The sequence below is a fragment of the Saccopteryx bilineata genome, chromosome 5, assembly GCF_036850765.1.
Source record: "Saccopteryx bilineata isolate mSacBil1 chromosome 5, mSacBil1_pri_phased_curated, whole genome shotgun sequence".
In the NCBI taxonomy this organism is placed as follows: Eukaryota; Metazoa; Chordata; class Mammalia; order Chiroptera; family Emballonuridae; genus Saccopteryx; species Saccopteryx bilineata.
The window spans coordinates 215,011,581-215,036,119 of record NC_089494.1 but is presented as its reverse complement, the minus strand read 5'-3'; the positions used below and the strand labels follow the sequence as shown (position 1 = coordinate 215,036,119).

Below are 24,539 nucleotides of genomic sequence, written 5' to 3'. Positions count from 1 at the left end.
TCTACGAATTTATCCATTTCACCTACGTTGTCCTATTTTTTGGCATATAGATTTTCATAGTATTTTCTTATAACCCTTTGTACTGTATTTCTGTGATGTCAGTTGTTACTTCTCTTTCATTTCTAATTTTATTTAGGTCCTCTTTTTTTTTCTTGGTGAGTCTGGTTGAAGGTTCATAAATCTTGTTTACCTCTCAAAGAACCAGCTCTTGGTTTTATTGATCTTTTGTATTATTTTTTTAAACCTCAATGTCATTTATTTTCACTCTGATATTTACTATTTTCTTCTTTCTACTTCCTCTGAGTTTTATTTGTTGTTCTTTTTCTAGTTCTTTTAGGTGCAGGGTTAGACTGTTTATTTGAGCTTTTTTTTTTTTTTTGCTTTTTAAGGTATGACTCAGTAGAAGAGCACATACATTAGCCAACAGAATTTCTAGAATCACTGTGGCAGATGGTGATTTGTTGAGTGGTGCGCTTGAAATCTGTATGGTTTTGTGAACCAATGTCATCCCAATAAATTCAATTAAAAAAAAGAGGTATGCATGTAATGCTATAAATTTCCCTTTTAGGACTGCTTTTACTGTAGATTTTCCCATAGATTTTGGGTTGTTGTATGTTCATTTTCATTTATTTCAAGTACATTTTTTATTTAATTATGATGTGTCTTGGTGTAAACCTCCTTGAGTTAATCTTTAATGGGACTCTCTGTACTTGAACTTGTGTGATTTTTTTTCTTCATCAGTTTAGGGAAGTTTTTGGCTATGATTTTTTCAAACAAGTTCTTTATCCCTTGTTTGTTCTCTTCTCCTTTAGGAACCCCTGTGATTTGAATGTTGTTTCTCTTCATGTTGTCACAGAGGTCTCTTAGAGTTTCCTATCTTTTTGAGCCTGGGTTTTTTTTTTTTCTGCTCTGCTTCCATGCTAATGTTTATCTTGTTCTCTAAATTGTTGACTTAATTCCCCACTTATCCAGCCTGCTGTTGATTCCTTCTAGTGCAGTCTTCATTTCAGACATTGTATTTGTCATTTCTGACTGGTTCTTTTTTATGATTTCAATGTCCTTTTTAATGGTTACTATTTCTTTGTTTAAGGTCTCATTGTGATCATTCATTCTTACTCTAAGATCCTTAAGCATCCTAAAGCCATTATCTTAAACTCTGCATGTGAAAATTTGGTTACTTCCATTTTATTTAGTTCTTTTTCTGGGGATTTCCCTTGTTTATTCATTTTGTTCATATTTCTTTTTCTGCTCATTTTGTCTGAGTACTAGGTAGCTCTGCTCTGACTTTCAAATTTGTTGTGGCATCATTATGAGGAAGATAGGCTCAGTGGTACAAACCTCCAGGCCACCTTAGTTTCTTGTTCTGGGAATTCTTTTTGAGGGTTATACTTAACTTCTTGTTATACAAGAGTCTTGAATGCAGTTGACCCTTTGTTGGGTGGGGTTATTCCTTCAGGCTGGCTAGATTTAAGGGTCAATCTTGATCATGAAGTATTAGATACTGTGCAGTGCCTGTCCTGTTTGGCATATTTATTCTCTTCAATGTCTGGTGTCTGCTGGACTCCTTCTTTGGGTGTGTTATTTGTGTAGCTAGCTGAGTCTAGCATTGGTGCAGTCTGCCACCCACTACTGTTTGTGTGGTTCTGGGTCCTCTTGGGCAGGGTTTGGGTTATGATTTGGCATCAGTCATTGTTTGTAACCCGCCATGGGCTGCCTGTCTGGATATATTGCTCTGTTCACTATTTGTGTCTGCGTTTTCTGTGCCTGGGTAGTATGGGAGGGCCAACCTGTGTATAAGGATTAGCTTCCTCTTGCTTAGAGATTACAGCAGCTCTGTAAAAGGGCCCAAGCTCTATAAGATTTGCCTCCACTTTTTAACTGCTCTACCTCCTCTTGCAGTTTCCTGGTCTTCCCAAAGAGTCTTCTGTAGAAAGATAGTTGGGTGGGTTCACACTGGCCTCACCCCACCAACCCCTCTACAGGTTGCAAGCCTCATGAGTTAGGGCAGCTGAGGTTGGGAAGACAATGTTAGTGGTGCCCCCTACTTCAGGGATATCTTGGTCAGAAGCTCAGTATGAGGAAAGTGGCTACTACTTTGGAGCCTAATCCTTCAGACACTGCTGGATACTCCAATTCTTTTTCTCCCCAGTGAGGTGAGCAGTGGCTCAGATTGGGTGGGGCTGACAGTCTCCTCTGCAGCAATTCTTCCAGCTGGGGAGTCCCTGGTCTCAGGAAAAAAGACCAAGATAGATCTCTCCTGGGGCTGACTGTTTTCCCTGCCCCAGAAAGTGGCTAAGCCCCTTGACAGGGCCCAACATAGGCTCCTGGAAACCTTCACCTTAAATGCCCATGCTGCACACCTCTCTTCCTTCCCCCTGTGGAACCTAGCCCAGCAGGGCACAATATCTGGGACCCAGGATGACCAACTGTGAAGCTCTACACTGTTCAATGTGCGCATGAGCCACTGTTCAGGTGCTGACCATAGAACGTGAAGCTCGTCTTAGCTGGGCCCAGTGTCTTAGAAAATGCCACCAACAAGTGTCATTGGGTCCTGCTCTGATGCTTTTTGCAGCTCGCCAGCCCTGGGCCTCCTTAAAGGGATATTGCCCGTGACTGGCCCTCAGCAATCCAGAGTTTGTGGCTGCTTCTGCTGGGCCCAGGTGCACATGAAAACACCAAGCCACACACCTAGGCTGGCTTTTACTCACACTGGACCTGGAGACAGGTCAGCAAAAGGCCCAAAGTTCCCTGAAATCAGTGGTGGGATTCAGCTGGTTTGCACTGGTTCAGCAGAACCGATACCTAATTTTTTATTTAGTTCAGCGAACCAGTTGTTAAAATGGCACTTGTAATCAGGGCTCCCTCTAAGGTGGGCTTTGGGCATCCACCCAATGTGGAAATCACAAATTTACATTCCTTACTCTTTTTTAATGTTCATCTGCATAACAGCATATTCTAAGAGCCTGTAGTAATGTTCATTCCGTCCATGGGTGAAAAAAATTGCAAGTGCGGACACCAATCAAGAAGCAATACGAAAGTATCTTAAATAAAGTTATAATTCTTTTTTGTCAGGTATTTTTAAATATTTTTATTAATATTTTAAAACTCTTTCTTATAACATAATCTAGTTTTGTGCACCTCTTTTATTTTTATTTAAGTATTAAATGTATGAAATAATTACCTTTCAGTATATTGTTTTTTTATACTTAAAATGGTCATTAGGGCAGAGAACCGATTATTAAATTATTTGAATTCCACCACTGCCTGAGATCCATCTTCTGCAGCATCTGTCTGCTAAATGTTTGTTGGGCTTGGTCACTGAAAAAACCTCTGGTAGAGTCTAGAAAAGGGGTCCCCAAACTACGGCCCACAGGCCGCATGCAGCCCCCTGAGGCCATTTATCTGGCCCCCGCCGCACTCCCGGAAGAGGCACCTCTTTCATTGGTGGTCAGTGAGAGGAGTATAGTTCCCATTGAAATACTGGTCAGTTTGTTGATTTAAATTTACTTGTTCTTTATTTTAAATATTGTATTTGTTCCCATTTTGTTTTTTTACTTCAAAATAAGATATGTGCAGTGTGCATAGGGATTTGTTCATAGTTTTTTTATAGACTGGCCTTCCAATAGTCTGAGGGACAGTGAACTGGCCCCCTGTGTAAAAAGTTTGGGGACCCCTGGTCTAGAGCTTTGGGTAATTCTAGGATTAGGAAGGGTGGTGAGTTTGGCTCCCACCCTAAGGCCCCAGGTGTCAGTCTGTCCTGATTTTTTTCATAGACCTCAGTGGGGTGTGGCCACTAGGAATCCAGTGGGTGTGTGGTCTCTGTGACTCAGAGATTTGGTCTTTGCACAGTCTGGACAGTGTCTACTGAATCTCCTGTGAGGCAGAAGCATCAGTCATAGTCATGGAAACATGCAGGGGGTGGGAGCTCCGCCTCAATGTCAGAAAACAGTCCCTGACGCACTGCCTGCTTCCTGACTTCTCAGAATGACCTGGTCTCCATAGGATGGGGTAAGAGAAATTCCTGAGGGTGGGGTAGTTGCTTTTCCCCAGGCTGATGCCTCTCAGAAGGAACTGCTCCACCCAAGAAATATGGTGACTGTAGTACTGGAGAATGACTCAGCACAGGGGTTCCGGTGGTCATGAGCCAGAGTGTCTCTCCCTGGGCCTCCAATTTTACATTCTCCTCATGCAACTCTAGTCCTCTCAGCTCTTCCCTGTGGGAGCCCCTGGTAAGTGGCTGTGAGTGAGATTTTCTGTGTGGGCCCTTTAAGACAGAACCTGCATCTCTAAGAGCTTCATCTGTTTCTCTCAGACAAAAACCTTGGCCCTTTTCACCATCAAATGCTACTTGGGCATCTCTTCTAAGCTTTGGTGCTCTAGTCTGGGGCTGAGGACTGTCCCTTCTCAGGGCGACCTCCCCACAGTGAGAGTCCCTCCGGACCCTCAGCTGCACTAGCTCCTGAGAGTGGGGCAGTCCTTCCTGTGTCTCCACTCTTCCTACCAGTCTCGCTGTGGCTTCATCTGTGATCCTTGATTATGGACTCCTCTTCATTTAGTGAGAAGTTGGCTTTTCAAGAAGTTTATTCTTAGATTTAGTTGTAACTTGTGGTGCAGCTGTGTTAGGCTTGCTCGCAGGGTTACCAGCTGTAAGCCCTTTGCCTGATTAGTGCCTGAGCACTTGGCAGCCCCATGTGTGTATGGCCTATATAAAGCTATGGGTGCTTGAGCTCCAGGGCAGTGCAGATGCTGGATTGCCTGCCCGCCACTGTGAGGGGCCACTCTTGCTGTTTGCCTGAGAAGAGGTTTTCCTCAGCCTGTGTGCTTGTTCACCTGTAAGATTTTATTAAATGGAATGGTCCTAACACTTCCTGGCTCTGCACTTTCTTTACCGTCTGGCCTAATTCAATGTGTACCTGCCTGGTCTCAGTCACTGACACTACATAACTCTAATTTGGACCTGGGAGGTGGCAGTTGAAATGTCTGCCTACTCTGTTGCCATCTTGGAATTCATATATAAATTCTTAAAAAGAACTTTCTGACTTATTTTTTAGTATATATTGCATCAGCAAGGCAGCCTTCAGGTGAAACACCATTTAATGACTTTTAAAAAGAAAAAATATCTAGGACCTAGGAAGGTCTATCAAGGTACTTTACACAGTCTCAAATAAGTCTATTATTGTTTCTATAGGTTTACTATGACTTGAGAAAACATATTATTAATAAAACTTATTCATTGTTCTGATGCAGAAATATTTAATTTTTGATTGTTTTTCTTTTCTTTTAGAAGTGTCAAAACCCATTAAAGTTTATAATTTATAGTAAATAGGTATTAGTATGGCTAAATCCCAGAGTAAGATCTTAAATATATTAGGACTGATATTCATTCTGGTATGAGTAGTTTCTTCTAGGCCCACTAAAACTATCTGTGTGAAATTTCTATAGAATAAAAACAGAAGTACTGATTATACACAAATGCACAAATATATATAAACTGGTATTTCAAACAAGCATATTTTATAGGATATACCCATAAACCAATTTTTAAAATTCTTTAATAATAAAAAGTTCTATAGTCACTATTAATCACAAAATTCAGTCTTGATTCAGAAATTAAAATACCCAGGTTTGTATACTAATCAAAACTTGATCTTGATTTAAAGAGAGATCTCCCTCCCCTTTCCTACTAGTCCTGCTATTTCTTCTGTCCCACTTCATTAATTGTATTTGGACCCTTCTAGGTCCTTACTTGAATGGTTGAGGATTTGGCATCTAGCTTTAGTGTTCTAAGAACTTAGCACATGTTTAAAACTAAGGCCCTTCTAGGTTTTAATGAACCACTCATTGCTGGGATGTCTCTACTACAGTTCCCTTTTATAGGTAGATGTAACTATTCCTGTTTGAGTTTACTCCTTTCTCAGCATTTAGACAGCTGAACATATTTTCCATTCTTCAACCTGAATCTGATTATCATTCCAGGTTGTCTCTTAGAAGGGACCTAAGATAATAGGGCTTGTTTCTGCATGGTCTATGTCTAATTCATAGAAAACATTTATACATTACTTGTCTCAAAGACTCTGGTTGTTCAAACTGTCCAAGGGTATCACCTTCTTTTTACTCTGTTAAACAAGCTCCAACTCTCTTGCTCTTTAGATAGTCTAGGTGTGAGTCAGATTTCAGTCTACTGTACTTCTGAATCTGTGAGGGTCTTCTTAGAGTCATATTGGTCTCTGATTCAAAGCCCATCTCCGGTTCCTGACACTTTTATACCCTTGATGAAAGACAGCAGGTTCTGTGTCTATGTCTTGAGTGAGAGGCAGAGGTGGGATCAAAGGGACCAGAGGGAAAGTGATCAGAGGGAAAGCAAATGAGAGGATAAGATCAGAGAAAGGAAAGAGATTAGTGAAATTATATATACATAACACAGCATTATAGAGAGCAGGACAGAAAATCCTCGAGGAAAGGGGAGAAGGTGTTGGGGGGTTGGGGGGAAGGGGTAAGTGGGTGTTGAGGGGAACACAGGGGTGGGGAGAGATATATTCAGTGGGACAGTTGAATCTATGTAAACACAATAAATTAAAATCAATAAAAATTAAAAAATAAAAGGTTTATGGGCATATGCTATGACTATGACTTGTGGTCTGTCAGGGTAGCAGCTGGCATTACAATGTACCTAATGATTGTGTTTGCACAAGCAGTCAGCCTGTGTTTATGGAAGGGTATGCATTGAAAATGAAGCAGAGACAGTAGTAAATACTTAGTTCTTGGGGAGATGGCCTCTTTACTCCACTATGTACTATTCTATTTTGCTCATTGTAAATCTTTTTCCCCTTATAACCGGAAATATATATTTATTTAACTAGACAGCTTTTTTTCTAATCCCCCCCCCAAAGAAAATACAATGCTCTAACGCAGTACTTTCTAATCTGTGAGTCATGAATTATATATATAGGATAGGGGGCACAAGATGATTCTAGGGGCAATATTTATATACACACTAGGCAGTGTTCTTCTAGACTTAATAAACAATGATTCTTGTGTATATATATATGTATTACTGATTTTCAAGTATAGGTTGATATAATTAATTAAATACAAGTTTGTTTAAAACCATTACTGAGTTTACAGTACTTGTTTATCTTTATTATTAAACAAATTCTACAAATTAGAATGTAGAAATAGTTTTTTTAATAGAAATGTCATCATCCTTGAAAAGGTCAGGAAAGAGTGAGTGAAAGAAAGTGATGAGCACAGGACACAGAGAACTTGGCCCAAAGAGCTATTTTTAAGAAAAATCAAACTTGAGGATCTCATATATTTATTTCTATTTTATGAAAAATATGGAAAAATTTGTTCTTTCTTTCTTTCTTTCTTTCTTTCTTTTCTTTTCTTTTCTTTTTTTTTTTACAGGGACAGCGAGAGAGAGTGTCAGAGAGAGGGATAGATAGGGACAGATAGACAAGAACAGAGAGAGATGAGAAGCATCAATCATCAGTTTTTCATTGCAACATCTTAGTTGTTCATTGATTGCTTTCTCATATGTGCCTTGACCATGAGCCTTCAGCAGACCGAGTAACCCCTTGCTCAAGCCAGTGACCTTGGGTCCAAGCTGGTGAGCTTTTTTTGCTCAAGCCAGATGAGCCTGCGCTCAAGCTGGTGACCTCAGGGTCTCGAACCTGGGTCCTCGGCATCCCAGTCCGATGCTCTATCCACTGCGCCACCGTCTGGTCAGGCCACAGTGTTCCTTTTTTAATTCTCATTAGTAAAAAATACAATTTAGAGAAAATTTCATGAGAATAAAACATTGTATAGATTTTACTTAAAGGTTTTTATAGTAAGAAATTTTAACTTGGTATTCTAGATTGTAAACTTTTATATTTGTTAACTCATTCATTATCTCTTCAGAAAGTTATATAAGTTCAACAGTATAAGACTATGACTATTTATTAATGTACTCTTCACATCTAAATCTTTACCAGAAATTAAAAAAAAGAGTATACCAGCCTGACCAGACAGTGGTGCACTGAATAGAGCATCGGACTGGGATGTGAAGGACCCAGGTTCAAAACCTCGAGCTCACCAGCTTGAGGGTGGGGTTGCTGGCTTGAGTCTGGGATCACAGATATGACCCCATGGTCACTGGCTTGAGCAAGGGGTCACTCACTCTGCTGTAGCCCCCCCCATGAAGGCACATATGGGAGAGCAATCAATGAACAATGAAGGTGCCACAAAAAAGAGTTGATGCTTCCCATCTCTCTCACTTCCTTTCTATCTGTCCCTATCTGTCCCTCTCTCTGACTTTCTCTCTGTTTCTGTCACACACACACACACACACACACACACACACACACACAGAGCATAACAAATCTCTGGAGTGAGAATGCCCTAAGTCAATGGTTGCTATAGAACAAAGACTGCAATAAATATTATTAACTATAAGAATTTATCTCTGCTAAATAATCTTGTCTGATTTCTTTTCTTCCCCTATTCTAAAATCTCCTAACTTTCCAATAATGGGAAATTAAATCTGTGTAACTGGAAAGTCGGACGTCATGAGTACTTACCATGAGTGATGAAATGACCAATGAGTCCAATGATAACTGCAGCAATCACCATTACTATGATACCCACAGTAATCTTTCCACACCTTGTTAGTTTCATTTTTGTGTTTGACTCCATTATTCTGAGCAAAAAGGACAGGAAAACAAGTGTTAATATGAGTAGGATATAGAGCTCTCTCAGAAATAAATACTGATTTGATGTTAAATGTAAAAGTATGTTATTTATCATTAATTATGGATTCTGCAGACTGCTGAACTTGGAAAACAACATGTAGAATTAGTGAAAATAATATTTGACCTGCTTATTTTTCAGCACACATGAATCATAACGGTAATACTAAAATCAATTTATTTAGTCAACAAATATTTTTATATATTTTACTATATGGTAAGCACAGTTGTGAGAAAAGACCTCTTTCCTTATGGAGCTTATGGTTTAGTGAAGGAAGATAGTCAGCAACAGAGAGCATAATTAATATAATTAATAAAATTCATAACTGATAAAACAATATTAAGTTCTGTAGGAAACAAAAAGTAGAACTAAGTGAAGACCTGAAATGTGGGAGTGTGTGTGAGATGGTGTTGGTGTTAGGATGCAGCATTAAATAGAATAGTCAGGTTACGCCTACTGAAAAGGTGAACTCTAAGCAGACTCAAAACAAGAGAGGATGTTAGCCACAGAGATTTCTGGAATGTTTTGTGCAGAGAAAACAACTTGTCAAAGACTCTTTGGGCGAGGCATTCCTTGTATGGTTAGGAGAGCAGTGTGGCTGTAGCAGTGAATGAGGGAAAAGTGGTAAGAGACTCTGAGAGCTACCAAGGCCCAGATCACTTAGAACTTGTGCATCATTTTAATTACATTGACTTTCTCTCTTAGTGAAATGGGAGTATTGGCAGTCTTTGGACAGAAGATTATGATGCTCTGCCCTAATTTCTTTCTTTCTTTCTTTATTTTTTTTGTATTTTTCCAAAGTGAGAAGGGGGTTGGGGGGTTGGGTGGAGGCAGACAGACAGACTCCTGCATGCACCTGACCAGGATCCACCTGGCGTGCCCACTAGGAGAGGGGGAAGGGTGGAGAAGCAGATGGGCGCTTCTCCTGTGTGCCTTGGCCGGGAATCAAACCTGGTACTTCCACATGCTGGCTGACGCTCTACCACTGAGCCAACTGGCCAGGGTCTGCCCTAATTTCTTAATGAGATTTTAAGGACTACTACGTATGTGGACAGTAAATTTTAGAGAATAAAAGTGAAGGCAGAACAACAATATAGGAAGTGATGACAATAATGCAAGCACAAGACAATGTTGACCTGAATAGGGTAGTAGAGGTGGAGGAAATAAAAAGAGATTAAAGTTTGGATACATTTTGAGTATAGTGTTGATAGAGTGATAAGAGTGGGCATATTTGTCTTGTGCCTGATCTTAAGGGAAAAGCATTCAGTCTTTCAGCATTAGTTATGATGTTATTGGGAAATTTTTGTAGATGTTTATTTTTAAGTTAGGGAGGTTTCCCTCTAGTGTTATTTTCATAAGATTTTGTCATGAAACAGTGTTGAATCTTATTAAGTGCTTTTTGATATCTAGTGATATGTGAAATTTCTCCTTTTGCCTGTTAGTATGTTGGATTATATTAAAATTATTTGAATAGTGAACCATTCTTGCATCACTGGAATAAACCACAGTGCATATTTCTTTTTGTATAGCTTAAAAATTACAATTTAAATTTTCTTAAGTAGTTATGAGTCTATTAAAAAGGTCTATCTTATGTTGAATGAGATGTGGTACTTTGTGTTTATTCAAGGAATTGGTCCATATTGTCTAAGTTATCATATATATGCATATAGAGTTGGTAGTATTCCCTTTTTATCCTTTTGATGTCTACAGGTATAAACAGAGATCCTCTGTTCAATTTCTTTTTTTTTATATTTTTTTATTTTTTATTTTATTTTTTATTTTTTTTGTATTTTTCTGAAGCTGAAAACAGGGAGAGACAGTCAGACAGACTCCCGCATGCGCCCGACCGAGATCCACCTGGCACGCCCACTGGGGGCGACGCTCTGCCCACCAGGGGGCGATGCTCTGCCCCTCCGGGGCGTCGCTCTGCAGCGACCAGAGCCACTCTAGCACCTGGGGCAGAGGCCAAGGAGCCATCCCCAGCGCCCGGGCCATCTTTGCTCCAATGGAGCCTTGGCTGCGGGAGGGGAAGAGAGAGACAGAGAGGAAGGGGGGGTGGAGAAGCAAATGGACACTTCTCCTATGTGCCCTGGCCGGGAATCGAACCCGGGTCCCCCGCATGCCAGGCCGACGCTCTACCGTTGAGCCAACCGGCCAGGGTCTCTGTTCAATTTCTGATATAGTTAATTTTAAAATTATTTCTTTTGTTAGCCTTCCTAGAGATTTTCCAATTTTATTGATTTTCTTTCTAATTATCATTATTTGTTTTATGGCTTTTTCTATTGTTTTTCTGTTTTCATTTTATTAATTTCTACTTTTCATTATTTCCTTTCTTCTGCTTGCTTTGAGTTTATTTTGCTCATCTTTTTCTAGGTTGTTTTAGTGTGAGCTTAGATTATTTATTTCCTACTTTTACTCTTTTCTAATGCATGTTTTTAATACTGTATTTTTCATCTCAGCACTGTTTTAGCTGTGTCTCATAAATTTGATATTTTATTTTCATTTTTATGTAGTTCAATATATTTTTAATATTTCCACTAAGTATTCCTTTTTGACCTATAAATTGTTTAGAAATGTATTTAGTTTCCAAGTCTTTTTGCGATATCCCTGTTATTTTGTTAAAATTATACTCCTAATTTGATTCCACTGTGGGTAAAAAAATGCACTATATATGATCTGAGTTCTTTTAAATATGTTGAGGTTCGTTTTATGGCACTGCATTTGGTTTATCTTGGCATATGTTCCATGGATCCTTAGAAAGAACATGTTCTACTGTTGTTAGCTGAGTTTTTTTTTTTTTTTTAAATAAATGTTGATTAGATCCTGTGGTTGATGATGTTGTTGAGTTTTTCTATTGTTTTTTCTGTGTGGTTGGTTGTTTAGCATTTTTGAGATAAAGTCATTGAAGTCTACAATTATAATTTTGAATTTTTAAATCTTTTCTTTTAGTTTTTTTGATTTTTGCTTCACATATTTTGCTGATCTGTTGTTTGTTATATACACTTTTAGGGTTGCTATGTTTTCTTGATAAATTGACTCTTTTATCATTATATACTGTCTCTCTCTGTCAGGTAACTTTCAGACTCTACTTTATCTGATGCTGATATAAACAAGTCTTGCTTTCCTTTGAATAATGCTATATGGCTGTTCTTTTTCCATCCTTTTACTATTAACCTGCCTTATTCACTATATTTAAAGAGAGTTTCTTATTAACAACATATGTTAAGGTTATATATCTTTAATCCATTCTGTTAATATCTGTCTTTAAATGGAATATTTAAACTACTTACATTTAGAGTAACTGTTAATATTTTGAGGCTCTGGTTAGCATTTGTATTGCCTTAATCAAAACAGCCTTCAGAAGCTGTGGAGGCTTACTCATTATTATTCACAGACTTATCAGATATTTTATAGGCATTAAATGAAAGCAATAGAGGAAGTGAATAACAATAATAAAAACTTTTAGAATAAATTACCATATTATTTTGACTTGGGGGCAACTTTATTCCAATGTATCTGTTTCTACGTTATTAAATTATGTTTTTCTTTAGCATAAACAGAGATATGTCTTTTAAAGGCTTTTTTAAAAATTGATTTTTAAAGAGAGAGAAGAAGGGGAAGAGAGAGAAAGAAACATCAATTTGTTATTCTACTTATTTATGCATTCATTGGTTAACTCTTGTATGTGCCCTGACTAACTCTTGTATCAAACACACAATCTTAGCTTATGAGGCTGATGCTCAACTGAGCTACCTAGCCGGGGCTGAGAATATGTGTTTTAGAAGTTAAATAATTTATTGTATTCATATTTATTATTTTCTATGTGCAAAGTATTGGACTAGGGTAGTTAGCAAAGTCATTAGTCAACAGAGCCAAATAACAGTACAATGACTGAAATTTCTTTTGAGAGCCAAATTTTTTGAACTTAAACTATAGGTACATTCCAAATCGAGGTAGTGCCCGCACATGGTATTTAGTGGAAGAGCCACACTCAAGGGGCCAAAGAGCCGCATGTGTTTCACAAGCCGCAGTTTGCCGACCAAGTATTGATAGGTATGCAAGGGGTTTACAATGATGAGAAAGATTGCTAATGTTAAAGGTGAGAACTGCAAAATTAATTTTGTGTTATATACTATAATAAATATTATACTAGTTTGTAAGAACTGCCAAAAAGTACCACAGACTGGTGACTGCAACAACAGAAAATTATTTTGTTACAATTTTGGAGACCAAATGTCTGAGATCACAGTGTTGGCAGGTTTAGTTTCTTCTGAAACCATTCATTCTCTTGGGCTTACAGATGACTATTGTCTTCCTGTGTCTTTACATGGTCTTCCCTCTGTAGAATATCTGTATTCTAATTTCTTCTTCTTATAAATATACCAGTCATATTTGATTAGGGTTCACCCTAATAACCTCATAACTTAATTACCTTTTTTTTTTATTTTTGCATTTTTCTGAAGCTGGAAATGGGGAGAGACAGTCAGACAGACTCCCGCATGTGCCCGACCGGGATCCACCCGGCACGCCCACCATGGGGCAATGCGCTGCCCACCAGGGGGTGATGCTCTGCCCATCCTGGGCATTGCCATGTTGCGACCAGAGCCACTCTAGCGCCTGAGGCAGAGGCCACAGAGCCATCCCCAGTGCCCGGGCCATCTTTGCTCCAATGGAGCCTTGGCTGCGGGAGGGGAAGAGAGAGACAGAGAGGAAAGCACGGCGGAGGGGTGGAGAAGCAAATGGGCGCTTCTCCTGTGTGCCCTGGCCGGGAATCGAACCCGGGTCCTCCGCACGCTAGGCCGACACTCTACCGCTGAGCCAACCGGCCAGGGCACCTTTTTTTTTAAGAACCCTATCTTCAACTACTAACATCATTCTGAGGTATGAGGGGTTAGGGCTTCAACATATAAATTTTGAAAAATAAAATTCATCCCATAATACATACCTTTTATTTTATATTTGGTTTATATATTTTATATTAATATAATATAAATTCTTCTATTTGTATACTTTGTATACTATATACCCATATGTACAATATTACTCATAGATTTGTATATATAGGATGGAACAAAAGTAGATTTACAGTTGTATGTAAAACACAATTTATTCTTGTATTATTTATTATTGTATTAGTTTATTAATTATTGTATTAGTTTTTTATATGAACGACTGTAAAACTACTTGTACATTTCAGTTTTTTACATATTGCTATTTTGTTATATATATGTAAATATATAACTCAACATACACTGCTCACAAAAATTAAGGGATTAGGGAACTTGCCGATACTCCAGTACTTTCAGCCTTTTGTATAGTGCATTTTCGCCAATAAAATAAAAGTTGGTTTTGCATCTCATTTGCATAATCAAGAAACTTTCTTTGACTTGTGTTTGCTTTTCTAATGTTCTTGTTTAATGAAAAAAACCAAATGCTTCTTTTTTTATCACTTCATATTTATTATGAAATATCCCCTAATATTTGTGAGCAGTAAGTGACTATATTAAATACTAATCACCTGTATTAATTTGATTTTTATTTGCAAAAAATTAAATATATTTTAGGGAATTTTTTTTTACTTAGTTAACAGTTATTTCCTCAACAGGTGCTATTTCCTGAACAGATAATATTAACTATATTCTAATGCAGGTAAAATTTCCAACTCTAAATCTTTTTAGAAATTATATTTTACTTAAAAAAAGGTTTGACAATTTAAATATATTTTGTTCAAATTATGTTTGCATCCTGAACATAAAATGAATATATTAATATTTCTATAGAAATATGATGCCCATGAACTTTTTGGCTTTATAATAAAATTAAATATAAAAAACCTAAAAGACAACTCACTACATAAAAACTTAGAAGAACACACTTTTTCTCAATCTGATCGACTCCCTTACTGAGTCTAAAATAATGTTTAAAATTTTGGAAAGATAACTGACTAAATGTTATAATAAAACCCTGTAACTTAATTTCCTATAGATAAGTATGTTATCCTAAAGCAACCTGTTCCATACTACAGGTATATATCTGTATATTTTACTCAGTATAGTTTACCATGGGATAAACCTCAAAGAAAAAATGTGATATATGGAGTGTGAAACTTGATGTAGCAAATATTTGGAGTATATATTTCTATTTTCCTCAACCATGTCCTTCTAATAGAATAAACCATATAAAAATACTACATTTGTATATCAGAAAAATTAAATGTTGACAACACAATATTTCAGCCTATGGATACACAGATAAATTTCATTTAATGTTTCCCTTATTTGTCTTTACAGTGATGTAACAGTGATTTTTCTATAACAGAATTTGAATAATAGGGAGTATTGTTGACTTTAAATTTACCTCCCATGTATAGTTCCTAGAATAAAAAATGCATAGCTTTTTAGAGGTGGAATAAACTTTGCAAATCACCATTCTGGTTTCCTAATTTCAAAAAAGGGAAAATTGTAAAGCCATATTTTCTCTTTATGCCATTTCAGATGTAGGGAAGATATGGATTCTAGATAGTGATTTTTCCTCTGATTGTTATTAGTATATTTAGGGTTTGAGTTAGAATTAAGATTAGCATTTGTTCCTGATCTCCAGAAAAAAAAGTAAATCTCTTATGTTACAGTCAAAATCTAAAATCACTGTAGTGACTTAACCATCTTCATTTATAAATATAAATTATGATGATAAATAAAAATTAATTTAAAGGTAGGTGAACTGTTTGTTTCTGTCATTCTCACCTGAGTTTTCTAAGATACAGATATTCTTCCTACTTGCAAAGGGTTTGATTTGAAGATTTCCAGTGTGTTTGTGTGTGTGTGTGTGTATGAGATTATATTTCTAATTCAAAAGGAAAAATTTAAATTTGTCACCATTTAGATTATTTTCTTTAAAATGTCTCATAAAGCAATGTTAGACAAATTTCATTTTTCTCCAAGTGTTATGTGGAATGTTGGTGGAAAAATAGACTATACTTATTATTAGAAATTGGGTCTTGGTAGTGAGTTAAAGTGAAGAATAAAAAAATGTTTTGATTTTAGCAACTTGCCTTAATTTTCCAAACTTTTTTCATCAAATGTATTCTGAAACCATTTAGGTATAATAATGATAAGATAATAAAGATATTGAGGATTATTTAGAGATTTTAGAAACAGTGGCTTTGCTGATGAGCTGCACTTAGAAAAACACTAATTCCTTCAAAGGACAAAACCAGGGTCTGATTTCTCATGTTGTTTATGGAACAAAAGGAACATTGCAAATTAACATGAAGGACATAGAACACATTACTTGGAAATCAAGATTAAATATTTTAACTAGCTTTTTTTGTTAATTAAATCAAAAGGATTAACAGTAACTTAATTTAATGAAATACGTTTCAGATAAAAGGTTTCTCTTATAGTTGATTAATCTAAATATTAAAGTGAATATATAAAATAACTGATTAAGCTGTTTATTGAGAAGTTACATTTTGCTCAATATTATACTCATTACTTAGAGTCTAGCTGTTGGCAAGATACCAAAATCAGAAAACTCATCTAAAATTTTTATTAAAAATGTGGGTCAGGCTCAAAGGGTTTATCAACACATGCATTTTGTTGGAGTCCAGAAAAGACTGTGTGGACAAAAGAGGGGCCACATCCTAAACCTGACAAGCTCAGGGAGACATGTGTGGCAACCTTACAAATTTAGAGTCCCAAAGTAGTCACCTAGGATGGTCTGAAATGAAAACTTTCTAACTAAAAGCAGGTCATGGCAGGTTGTCATGTCCTAGGCTGGTATTCTTAAAAAAGGTAAAATTTTACCTTAACTGAACCTGTTTATTGTGTTTTTGCATTGAAGATAACATACCTGATAACATGGCTTTGGAATATTACAGTAATCCTCCTTTTCCAGATTCCTTAGGGCACAATCTCCCAGCAGATCAGAGAATATTAGAGCCCCTCAAGGTTACCTTGTTTCCCCACATACTACTTCTATGTGCTGTAAATGTTAGTTGTTTACAATTCTATAACCACACACCTATATGTGTGTTTATATATTTTGCTTTTTATCCAATCCCAGGGATTTCCCCTCCTTGCTTTTTGCTGCCTCCCTAATCTACCACCAATGGATTTCATATAGTCCCATTTTTTCTTCCCCTTTGATTCTGATGTATCCAATAAGTGGTGAAACTGCCATTTTTTCTGGATCATTTTCTTGGTCTATTGAGATTTTGCTTTCTGTCAATGTCATCAGTTTGGCTCAAATAAACCATAAATATTCTTACAGTTTGGATGTTTCTTACCTTGACAACTGTAATGTGTGTGTGAACATTTATATTTGTGTTATTTTTATTATATTAAAAATCATAATATAAAAATTATTTGCATATCTTTGTGTTCTATGTAACCAGCCAACACACTTCTTTGACTTTTAGGCTGATATGCTATCTGAACATATGACATGCTAATAGGAAGGAATAAAATCCTCTCTTCCTGTTTCCTACTAGACTGTTAAATCATACCACTAAAAATGCATAACAGGGAAGCATTGAGATGTTTCAATAATTAAAAATTAAGACCTAAACTTCCTATAGGTAAAACAGCATATTATGAACACAAATATTGTCTTGATATCAACATACAGCATTAGAAATAGATGTCTCTATCTTGTATTCTTTACATTTTCTAAGTGAAATTATCTTTTTAAAAGCAAAATCTCCCAATTTTACTTCAGCAATTTCAGCCATTATATATGTATACACTTTTCATGAATAGTAAAATTGTGATTGATTTTTCACAATAATTCACAAGCAAAACAGATTCTAATGATTAAACTTCATTGATCTTGGTCATTCTTGTTTTTCCCAAGTGCTTTGTATTGCTCTTATTTCCATAAAATAATTGAAAGAGTAACATTGTTTTTAACAAATATAAAGTATAAATGAAGCTACTTTAATTTGGTCATTTTAGAAAGTGGACCCAGAGAGCCACGGCAGGCCATCCCGCAACCCACCCCTCCCACTTAAGCCCACCTGCTCTGTAGGGGTGTCCATGACAGCTCCCTCCGTGGAGGCTGCTCCTTTGCCATCTTCTCCTCGAGTGCCGCGTGGTACAGTCATTCTCCATCTATTTAGCTTATGTGACCCTGTGACTCTTATGTGTTTTATGACAATGGTATAATGATAATACTTAGCTGACACACAACTTTTCATCTTCAAAGTGCTTTCTGAGCATTTGCTAATTAATTTTACATCAGTAAAACATGAGCTGTATAGGTACTACTCTATAAATAATAACTAATCACATGATCCAAGTGGAGGCAAAATTTAAGACTTTCAGTTGTTGTGAATGAGCAAGCAGTAGGGTCATCTGGTTTGAGAAGGACAGTGAGCCGTTACCCACATAGTTTTTGCATTTTGTGAATCTGGAGGCAAACAGCAGCTCTTCTCACTCCTTTGAATCTGCTTCCAACATTTTTGGCAGTTTTGTTAGTGCTTTTTGGTGGAAGGCCAATGGCTGTCCAAGCTCTAACCCTCCATTAGTATCTGAATGCTCTCCAACTCATAACACTCTTGTCTCCTTCAACCTATATATCTTCCTTTGATGAATTCCTTCTTGAAATTTTTACAGTGACCCTAATACTAGTGCTCGTTAAAGAATTTTTTATACCTTAAAATCCAAAGGGTGTTGATTTTTAATTAAAAGAAATAAAAATTTAACTAGTAATTTTTCAAAGTTTTGGATAGCATTGAGGTTCTTGGCAGCCAATTCAGATATTGGTGTGGAGGCTAGATAGGACATATCTTAATGTTTAGCCACCTAGAAGAGAGAATTTGCCAGAAGCCAGAGACCAGCAGTAGAGAAAAATCCAGTTATGCTGGAAGTCATCCTTATTATATAATCAAGTAGAATCATTATTCTACCTATGCAATCTCCTTTCTACCTAAAACATGTGAAAGGAAAGATAATCAGAAAAATCATATTTGTACTAAAACAGAAAAGAATAATTATGTCAATTCTTGCATCAGTTATTAAAAAGACCTTGATCAGATGTATTTACATTCTCAAAAAAATTCCAATTTAGTTGTATTTATTTGAGCATTCCAGATGCTATGATTTTATTCTTGTCTTCAAAATATTTAGTTTCTTTTATTTGTCTATAAATCCTACTTAGCTTTAAGGTTAGCTCAATCTTTACTTTCTCCTTGTGGGCTTCTCAAAATATACTTTTTTATCATCTGAAACTCACAAATTTATGTGTACTTCCACCAAAAACTACACAGGGTTTGGCGTATATAAGACCAGGGATCTGCAAATCAAAACGGCAATGAGATACCACCTCACACCTGTTCGATTAGCTGTTATTAGCAAGACAGGTAATAGCAAATGTTGGAGAGGCTGTGGAGAAAAAGGAACCCTCATACACTGTTGGTGGGAATGTAAAGTAGTACAACCATTATGGAAGAAAGTATGGTGGTTCCTCAAAAAACTGAAAATAGAACTACCTTATGACCCAGCAATCCCTCTACTGGGTATATATCCCCGAAACTCAGAAACATTGATACGTAAAGACACATGCAGCCCCATGTTTATTGCAGCATTGTTCACAGTGGCCAGGACATGGAAACAACCAAAAAGCCCATCAATAGATGACTGGATAAAGAAGATGTGGCACATATACACTATGGAATACTACTCAGCCATAAGAAATGATGACATTGGAACATTTACAGCAAAATGGTGGGATCTTGATAACATGATACGAAGCGAAATAAGTAAATCAGAAAAAACCAGGAACTGTATTATTCCATACGTAGGTGGGACATAATAGTGAAACTAAGAGACATTGATAAGAGTGTGGTGGTTACGGGGGGGAGGGGGGAATGGGAGAGGGAAAGGGGGAGGGGGAGGGGCACAAAGAAAACAAGATAGAAGGTGACAGAGGACAATCTGACTTTGGGTGGTGGGTATGCAACATAATTGAACGACAAGATAACCTGGACTTGTTATCTTTGAATATATGTATCCTGATTTATTGATGTCACCCCATTAAAAAAATAAAATTATTATAAAAAAAAAAGAGTGCTTAAGATACTATAAAAAAACCCACAAAAACAAAAACAAAACAAAACCAGGGATCAAATAATACAATTCCTGAATTATTATTGTCTTAGAATGGCTTTTGGTGATTAAGAAACAAAATATTCTGATACAGAATAATTTATTCCTTCATTGAAAAAAATGTAAATTTAATAAATTATCTGTGCTACATCCAGACAATGGAATATGGTTCAGGACTAAAAATGAACTATCAACCTGTGAAGAGACATGGAGGAAGTTTAAATCCATATTATTAAGTGAAAGAAGCTGATCAGGAAAGGCTACATACTATACAATTCCAACTATATGATATTCAGGAAAAGGTAAAACTGTGGAGACTGTAAAATAATCAGTGGTTGCCAGGAGTTAGGGGTGGGTGGGTAGGAGGGATGAATAGGCAAATTATAGAAGTCAGTGAAAATACTCTGTATGATGCTATAGTGATGGATATATGCCATTATACATTTGTCCTAATTTACAGAATGTATAAAACCAAGAGCGAACCATAAAGTAAACTATGGATTTGGGGTAAATATAACGTCAGCCTAGGTTCATCAATTGTAACAAATGTGTCAGTTCAGTAAACAAAGTTGATAGTGGGAGAGGCCTGTATGTGTGGGGCAGGAAGTATATGGGCAATTTCTGTCTTTTCTGCTCAATTTTTTTTTTTTTTTTTCAATTTATAATTTTATTTTTTTAAATGGGGTGACATCAATAAATCAGGATACATATATTCAAAGATAACAAGTCCAGGTTATCTTGTCTTTCAATTATGTTGCATACCCACCACCCAAAGTCAGATTGTCCTCTGTCACCTTCTATCTTGTTTTCTTTGTGCCCCTCCCACCCCCTATCCCTCTCCCATTCCCCCCTCCCCCCCGTAACCACCACACTCTTATCAATGTCTCTTAGTTTCACTATTATGTCCCACCTACGTATGGAATAATACAGTTCCTGTTTTTTTCTGATTTACTTATTTCGCTTCGTATCATGTTATCAAGATCCCACCATTTTGCTGTAAATGTTCCGATGTCATCATTTCTTATGGCTGAGTAGTATTCCATAGTGTATATGTGCCACATCTTCTTTATCCAGTCATCTATTGATGGGCTTTTTGGTTGTTTCCATGTCCTGGCCACTGTGAACAATGCTGCAATAAACATGGGGCTGCATGTGTCTTTACGTATCAATGTTTCTGAGTTTTGGGGATATATACCCAGTAGAGGGATTGCTGGGTCATAAGGTAGTTCTATTTGCAGTTTTTTGAGGAACCACCATACTTTCTTCCATAATGGTTGTACTACTTTACATTCCCACCAACAGTGTATGAGGGTTCCTTTTTCTCCACAACCTCTCCAACATTTGCTATTACCTGACTTGCTAATAACAGCTAATCGAACAGGTGTGAGGTGGTATCTCATTGCCGTTTTGATTTGCATTTCTCTAATAGCTAAAGAAGATGAGCATCTTTTCATATATCTGTTGGCCATTTGTATTTCTTCCTGGGAGAAGTGTCTATTCATATCCTCTTCCCATTTTTTTATTGGATTGTTTGTTTGTTTGTTGTTGAGTTTTATGAGTTCTTTGTATATTTTGGATATTAGGCCCTTATCTGAGCTGTTGTTTGAAAATATCATTTCCCATTTAGTTGGCTTTCTGTTTATTTTGTTATCAGTTTCTCTTGCTGAGCAAAAACTTCTTAGTCTGATGTAGTCCCATTCATTAATTTTTGCCTTCACTTCTCTTGCCATTGGAGTCAAATTCATAAAATGCTCTTTAAAACCCAGGTCCATGAGTTGAGTACCTATGTCTTCTTCTATGTACTTAATTGTTTCAGGTCTTATGTTTAGATCTTTGATCCATTTTGAGTTAATTTTTGTACAGGGAGAGAGACTGTAGTCCAGTTTCATTCTTTTGCATGTGGCTTTCCAGTTTTCCCAGCACCATTTATTGAAGAGGCTTTCTTTTCTCCATTGTGTGTTGTTGGCCCCTTTATCAAAAATTATTTGACTATATATATGTGGTTTTATTTCTGGACTTTCTATTCTGTTCCATTGGTCTGAGTGTCTATTTTTCTGCCAATACCATGCTGTTTTGATTGTTGTGGCCCTATAATAGAGTTTGAAGTCAGGTATTGTTATGCCCCCAGCTTCATTCTTTTTCTTTAGGATTGCTTTGGCTATTCGGGGTTTTTTATAGTTCCATATAAATCTGATGATTTTTTGCTCTATTTCTTTAAAAAACGTCATTGGAATTTTGATGGGAATTGCATTAAATTTGTATATTGCTTTGGGTAATATAGCCATCTTGATTATATTTATTCTTCCTAGCCAAGAACAAGGTATATTCTTCCATCTCATTATATCTTTTTCGATTTCCCTTAACAATGGTTTATAGTTTTCATTATATAAGTCCTTTACATTCTTTGTTATGTTTATTCCTAAGTATTTTATTATTTTTTTGTTGCAATCGTGAAGGGGATTATTCTTTTGAGTTCCTTCTCAGTTGTTTCATTGTTGGCATATAGAAAGGCTATTGACTTCTGTATGTTAATTTTGTATCCTGCGACCTTACTGTATTGGCTTATTGTTTCTAGTAGTCTTTTTGTGGATTCTTTGGGGTTTTCGATGTATAGGATCATATCATCTGCAAAAAGTGATACCTTTACTTCTTCTTTTCCGATATGGATGCCTTTTATTTCTTTGTCTTGTCTGATTGCTCTGGCTAGAACCTCTAGTACCACATTAAATAAGAGTGGAGAGAGTGGACAACCCTGTCTTGTTCCTGATTTAAGGGGGAAAGCCTTCAGTTTAGTGCCATTTAATATGATGTTAGCTGATGGTTTATCATATATGGCCTTTATCATGTTGAGATATTTTCCTTCTATACCCATTTTGTTGAGAGTCTTAAACATAAAATTGTGTTGTATTTTATCGAAAGCCTTTTCTGCGTCTATTGATAAGATCATGTGGTTTTTGTTCTTTGTTTTGTTGATATGGTGTATTACATTAACCGTTTTACGTATGTTGAACCATCCTTGAGATTCTGGGATGAATCCCACTTGATCATGATGTATTATTTTTTTAATATGTTGTTGTATTCGATTTGCTAGTATTTTGTTTAGTATTTTAGCATCTGTATTCATTAGAGATATTGGTCTGTAGTTTTCTTTTTTTGTGCCATCCTTGCCTGGTTTTGGTATGAGGGTTATGTTGGCCTCATAAAATGTGTTTGGAAGTATTGCTTCTTCTTCAATTTTTTGGAAGACTTTGAGTAGAATAGGAACCAAGTCTTCTTTGAATGTTTGATAAAATTCGCTGGTATAGCCGTCAGGGCCTGGACTTTTATTTTTGGGGAGGTTTTTAATGTTTTTTTCTATTTCTTCTCTACTGATAGGTCTGTTTAGGCTTTCTGCTTCTTCTTGACTCAGTCTAGGAAGGTTGTATTGTTCTAGGAATTTATCCATTTCTTCTAGGTTGTTGAATTTAGTGGCATAAAGTTTTTCATAGTATTCTACAATAATTCTTTGTATATCTACGGTGTCCGTGGTGATTTCTCCTCTTTCATTTTGTATTTTGTTTATATGAGTTCTTTCTCTTTTTTCCTTGGTAAGTCTTGCCAAGGGTTTGTCAATTTTGTTGATCTTTTCAAAGAACCAGCTCCTTGTTCTATTAATTTTTTCTATAGTTTTTCTGTTCTCTAATTCATTTATTTCTGCTCTGATTTTTATTATCTCCTTTCTTCGGCTGGTTTTGGGTTGTCTTTGTTCTTCTTTTTCTAGTTCCTTAAGGTGGGAAGTTAAGTGGTTCACTTGGGCTCTCTCTTGTTTGTTCATATATGCCTGAAGCGATATGAACTTCCCTGTTATCACTGCTTTTGCTGCATCCCATAGATTCTGATATGTCGTATTGTCATTTTCATTAGTCTGTATATATCTTTTGATCTCTGCACTTATTTCTTCTTTGACCCATTCATTTTTTAAAAGTATGTTGTTTAGTTTCCACATTTTTGTGGGATTTTTTTCCTCTTTTTTGCAGTTGAATTCTAGTTTCAAGGCTTTATGATCAGAAAATATGCTTGGTACAACTTCAATTTTTCTGAATTTGCTGATATTGTTTTTGTGGCCCAACATATGGTCAATTCTTGAGAATGATCCATGTACACTGGAGAAAAATGTATACTCAGTCACTTTGGGATGAAATGTCCTGTAGATGTCTATCATATCCAGGTGCTCTAGTGTTTTGTTTAAGGCCACTATGTCTTTGTTGATTCTCTGTTTGGATGACCGATCTAGAGCCGTCAGCAGTGTATTGAGGTCTCCAAGTATGATTGTATTTTTGTCAGTTTTTGTTTTAAGATCAATAAGTAGCTGTCTTATATATTTTGGTGCTCCTTGGTTTGGTGCATATATATTAAGAATTGTTATGTCTTCTTGATTCAGTGTCCCCTTAGCCATTATGAAATGGCCATTTTTGTCTCTAAGTACTTTTCCTGTCTTGTAGTCAGCATTATCCGATATGAGTATTGCTACACCTGCTTTTTTTTGGATGTTATTTGCTTGGAGTATTGTTTTCCAGCCTTTCACTTTGAATTTGTTTTTATCCTTGTTACTTAGATGAGTTTCCTGTAGGCAGCATACAGTTGGATTTTCTTTTTTAATCCATTCTGCTACTCTGTGCCTTTTTATTGGTGAGTTTAATCCATTTACATTTAGTGTAATTATTG

General features: G+C 36.4%; 1 protein-coding gene across 1 annotated transcript in view; it reads right to left on the bottom strand.

The window, feature by feature from the left end:
* Window positions 1–17,802, bottom strand: part of LOC136306644 (transmembrane protease serine 11C-like) — a 72,869-nt gene extending 55,067 nt beyond the window's left edge. Inside the window, exons 1-2 of the mRNA XM_066233091.1 lie at window positions 17,747–17,802; window positions 8,562–8,680 (exon numbers count right to left, since the gene is read on the bottom strand). Coding sequence (XP_066089188.1) covers window positions 8,562–8,680; window positions 17,747–17,802 — 175 coding nt within the window. The remainder of the gene's footprint in view (window positions 1–8,561; window positions 8,681–17,746) is intronic.
* Between the last annotated feature and the right edge of the window lie 6,737 nt (window positions 17,803–24,539).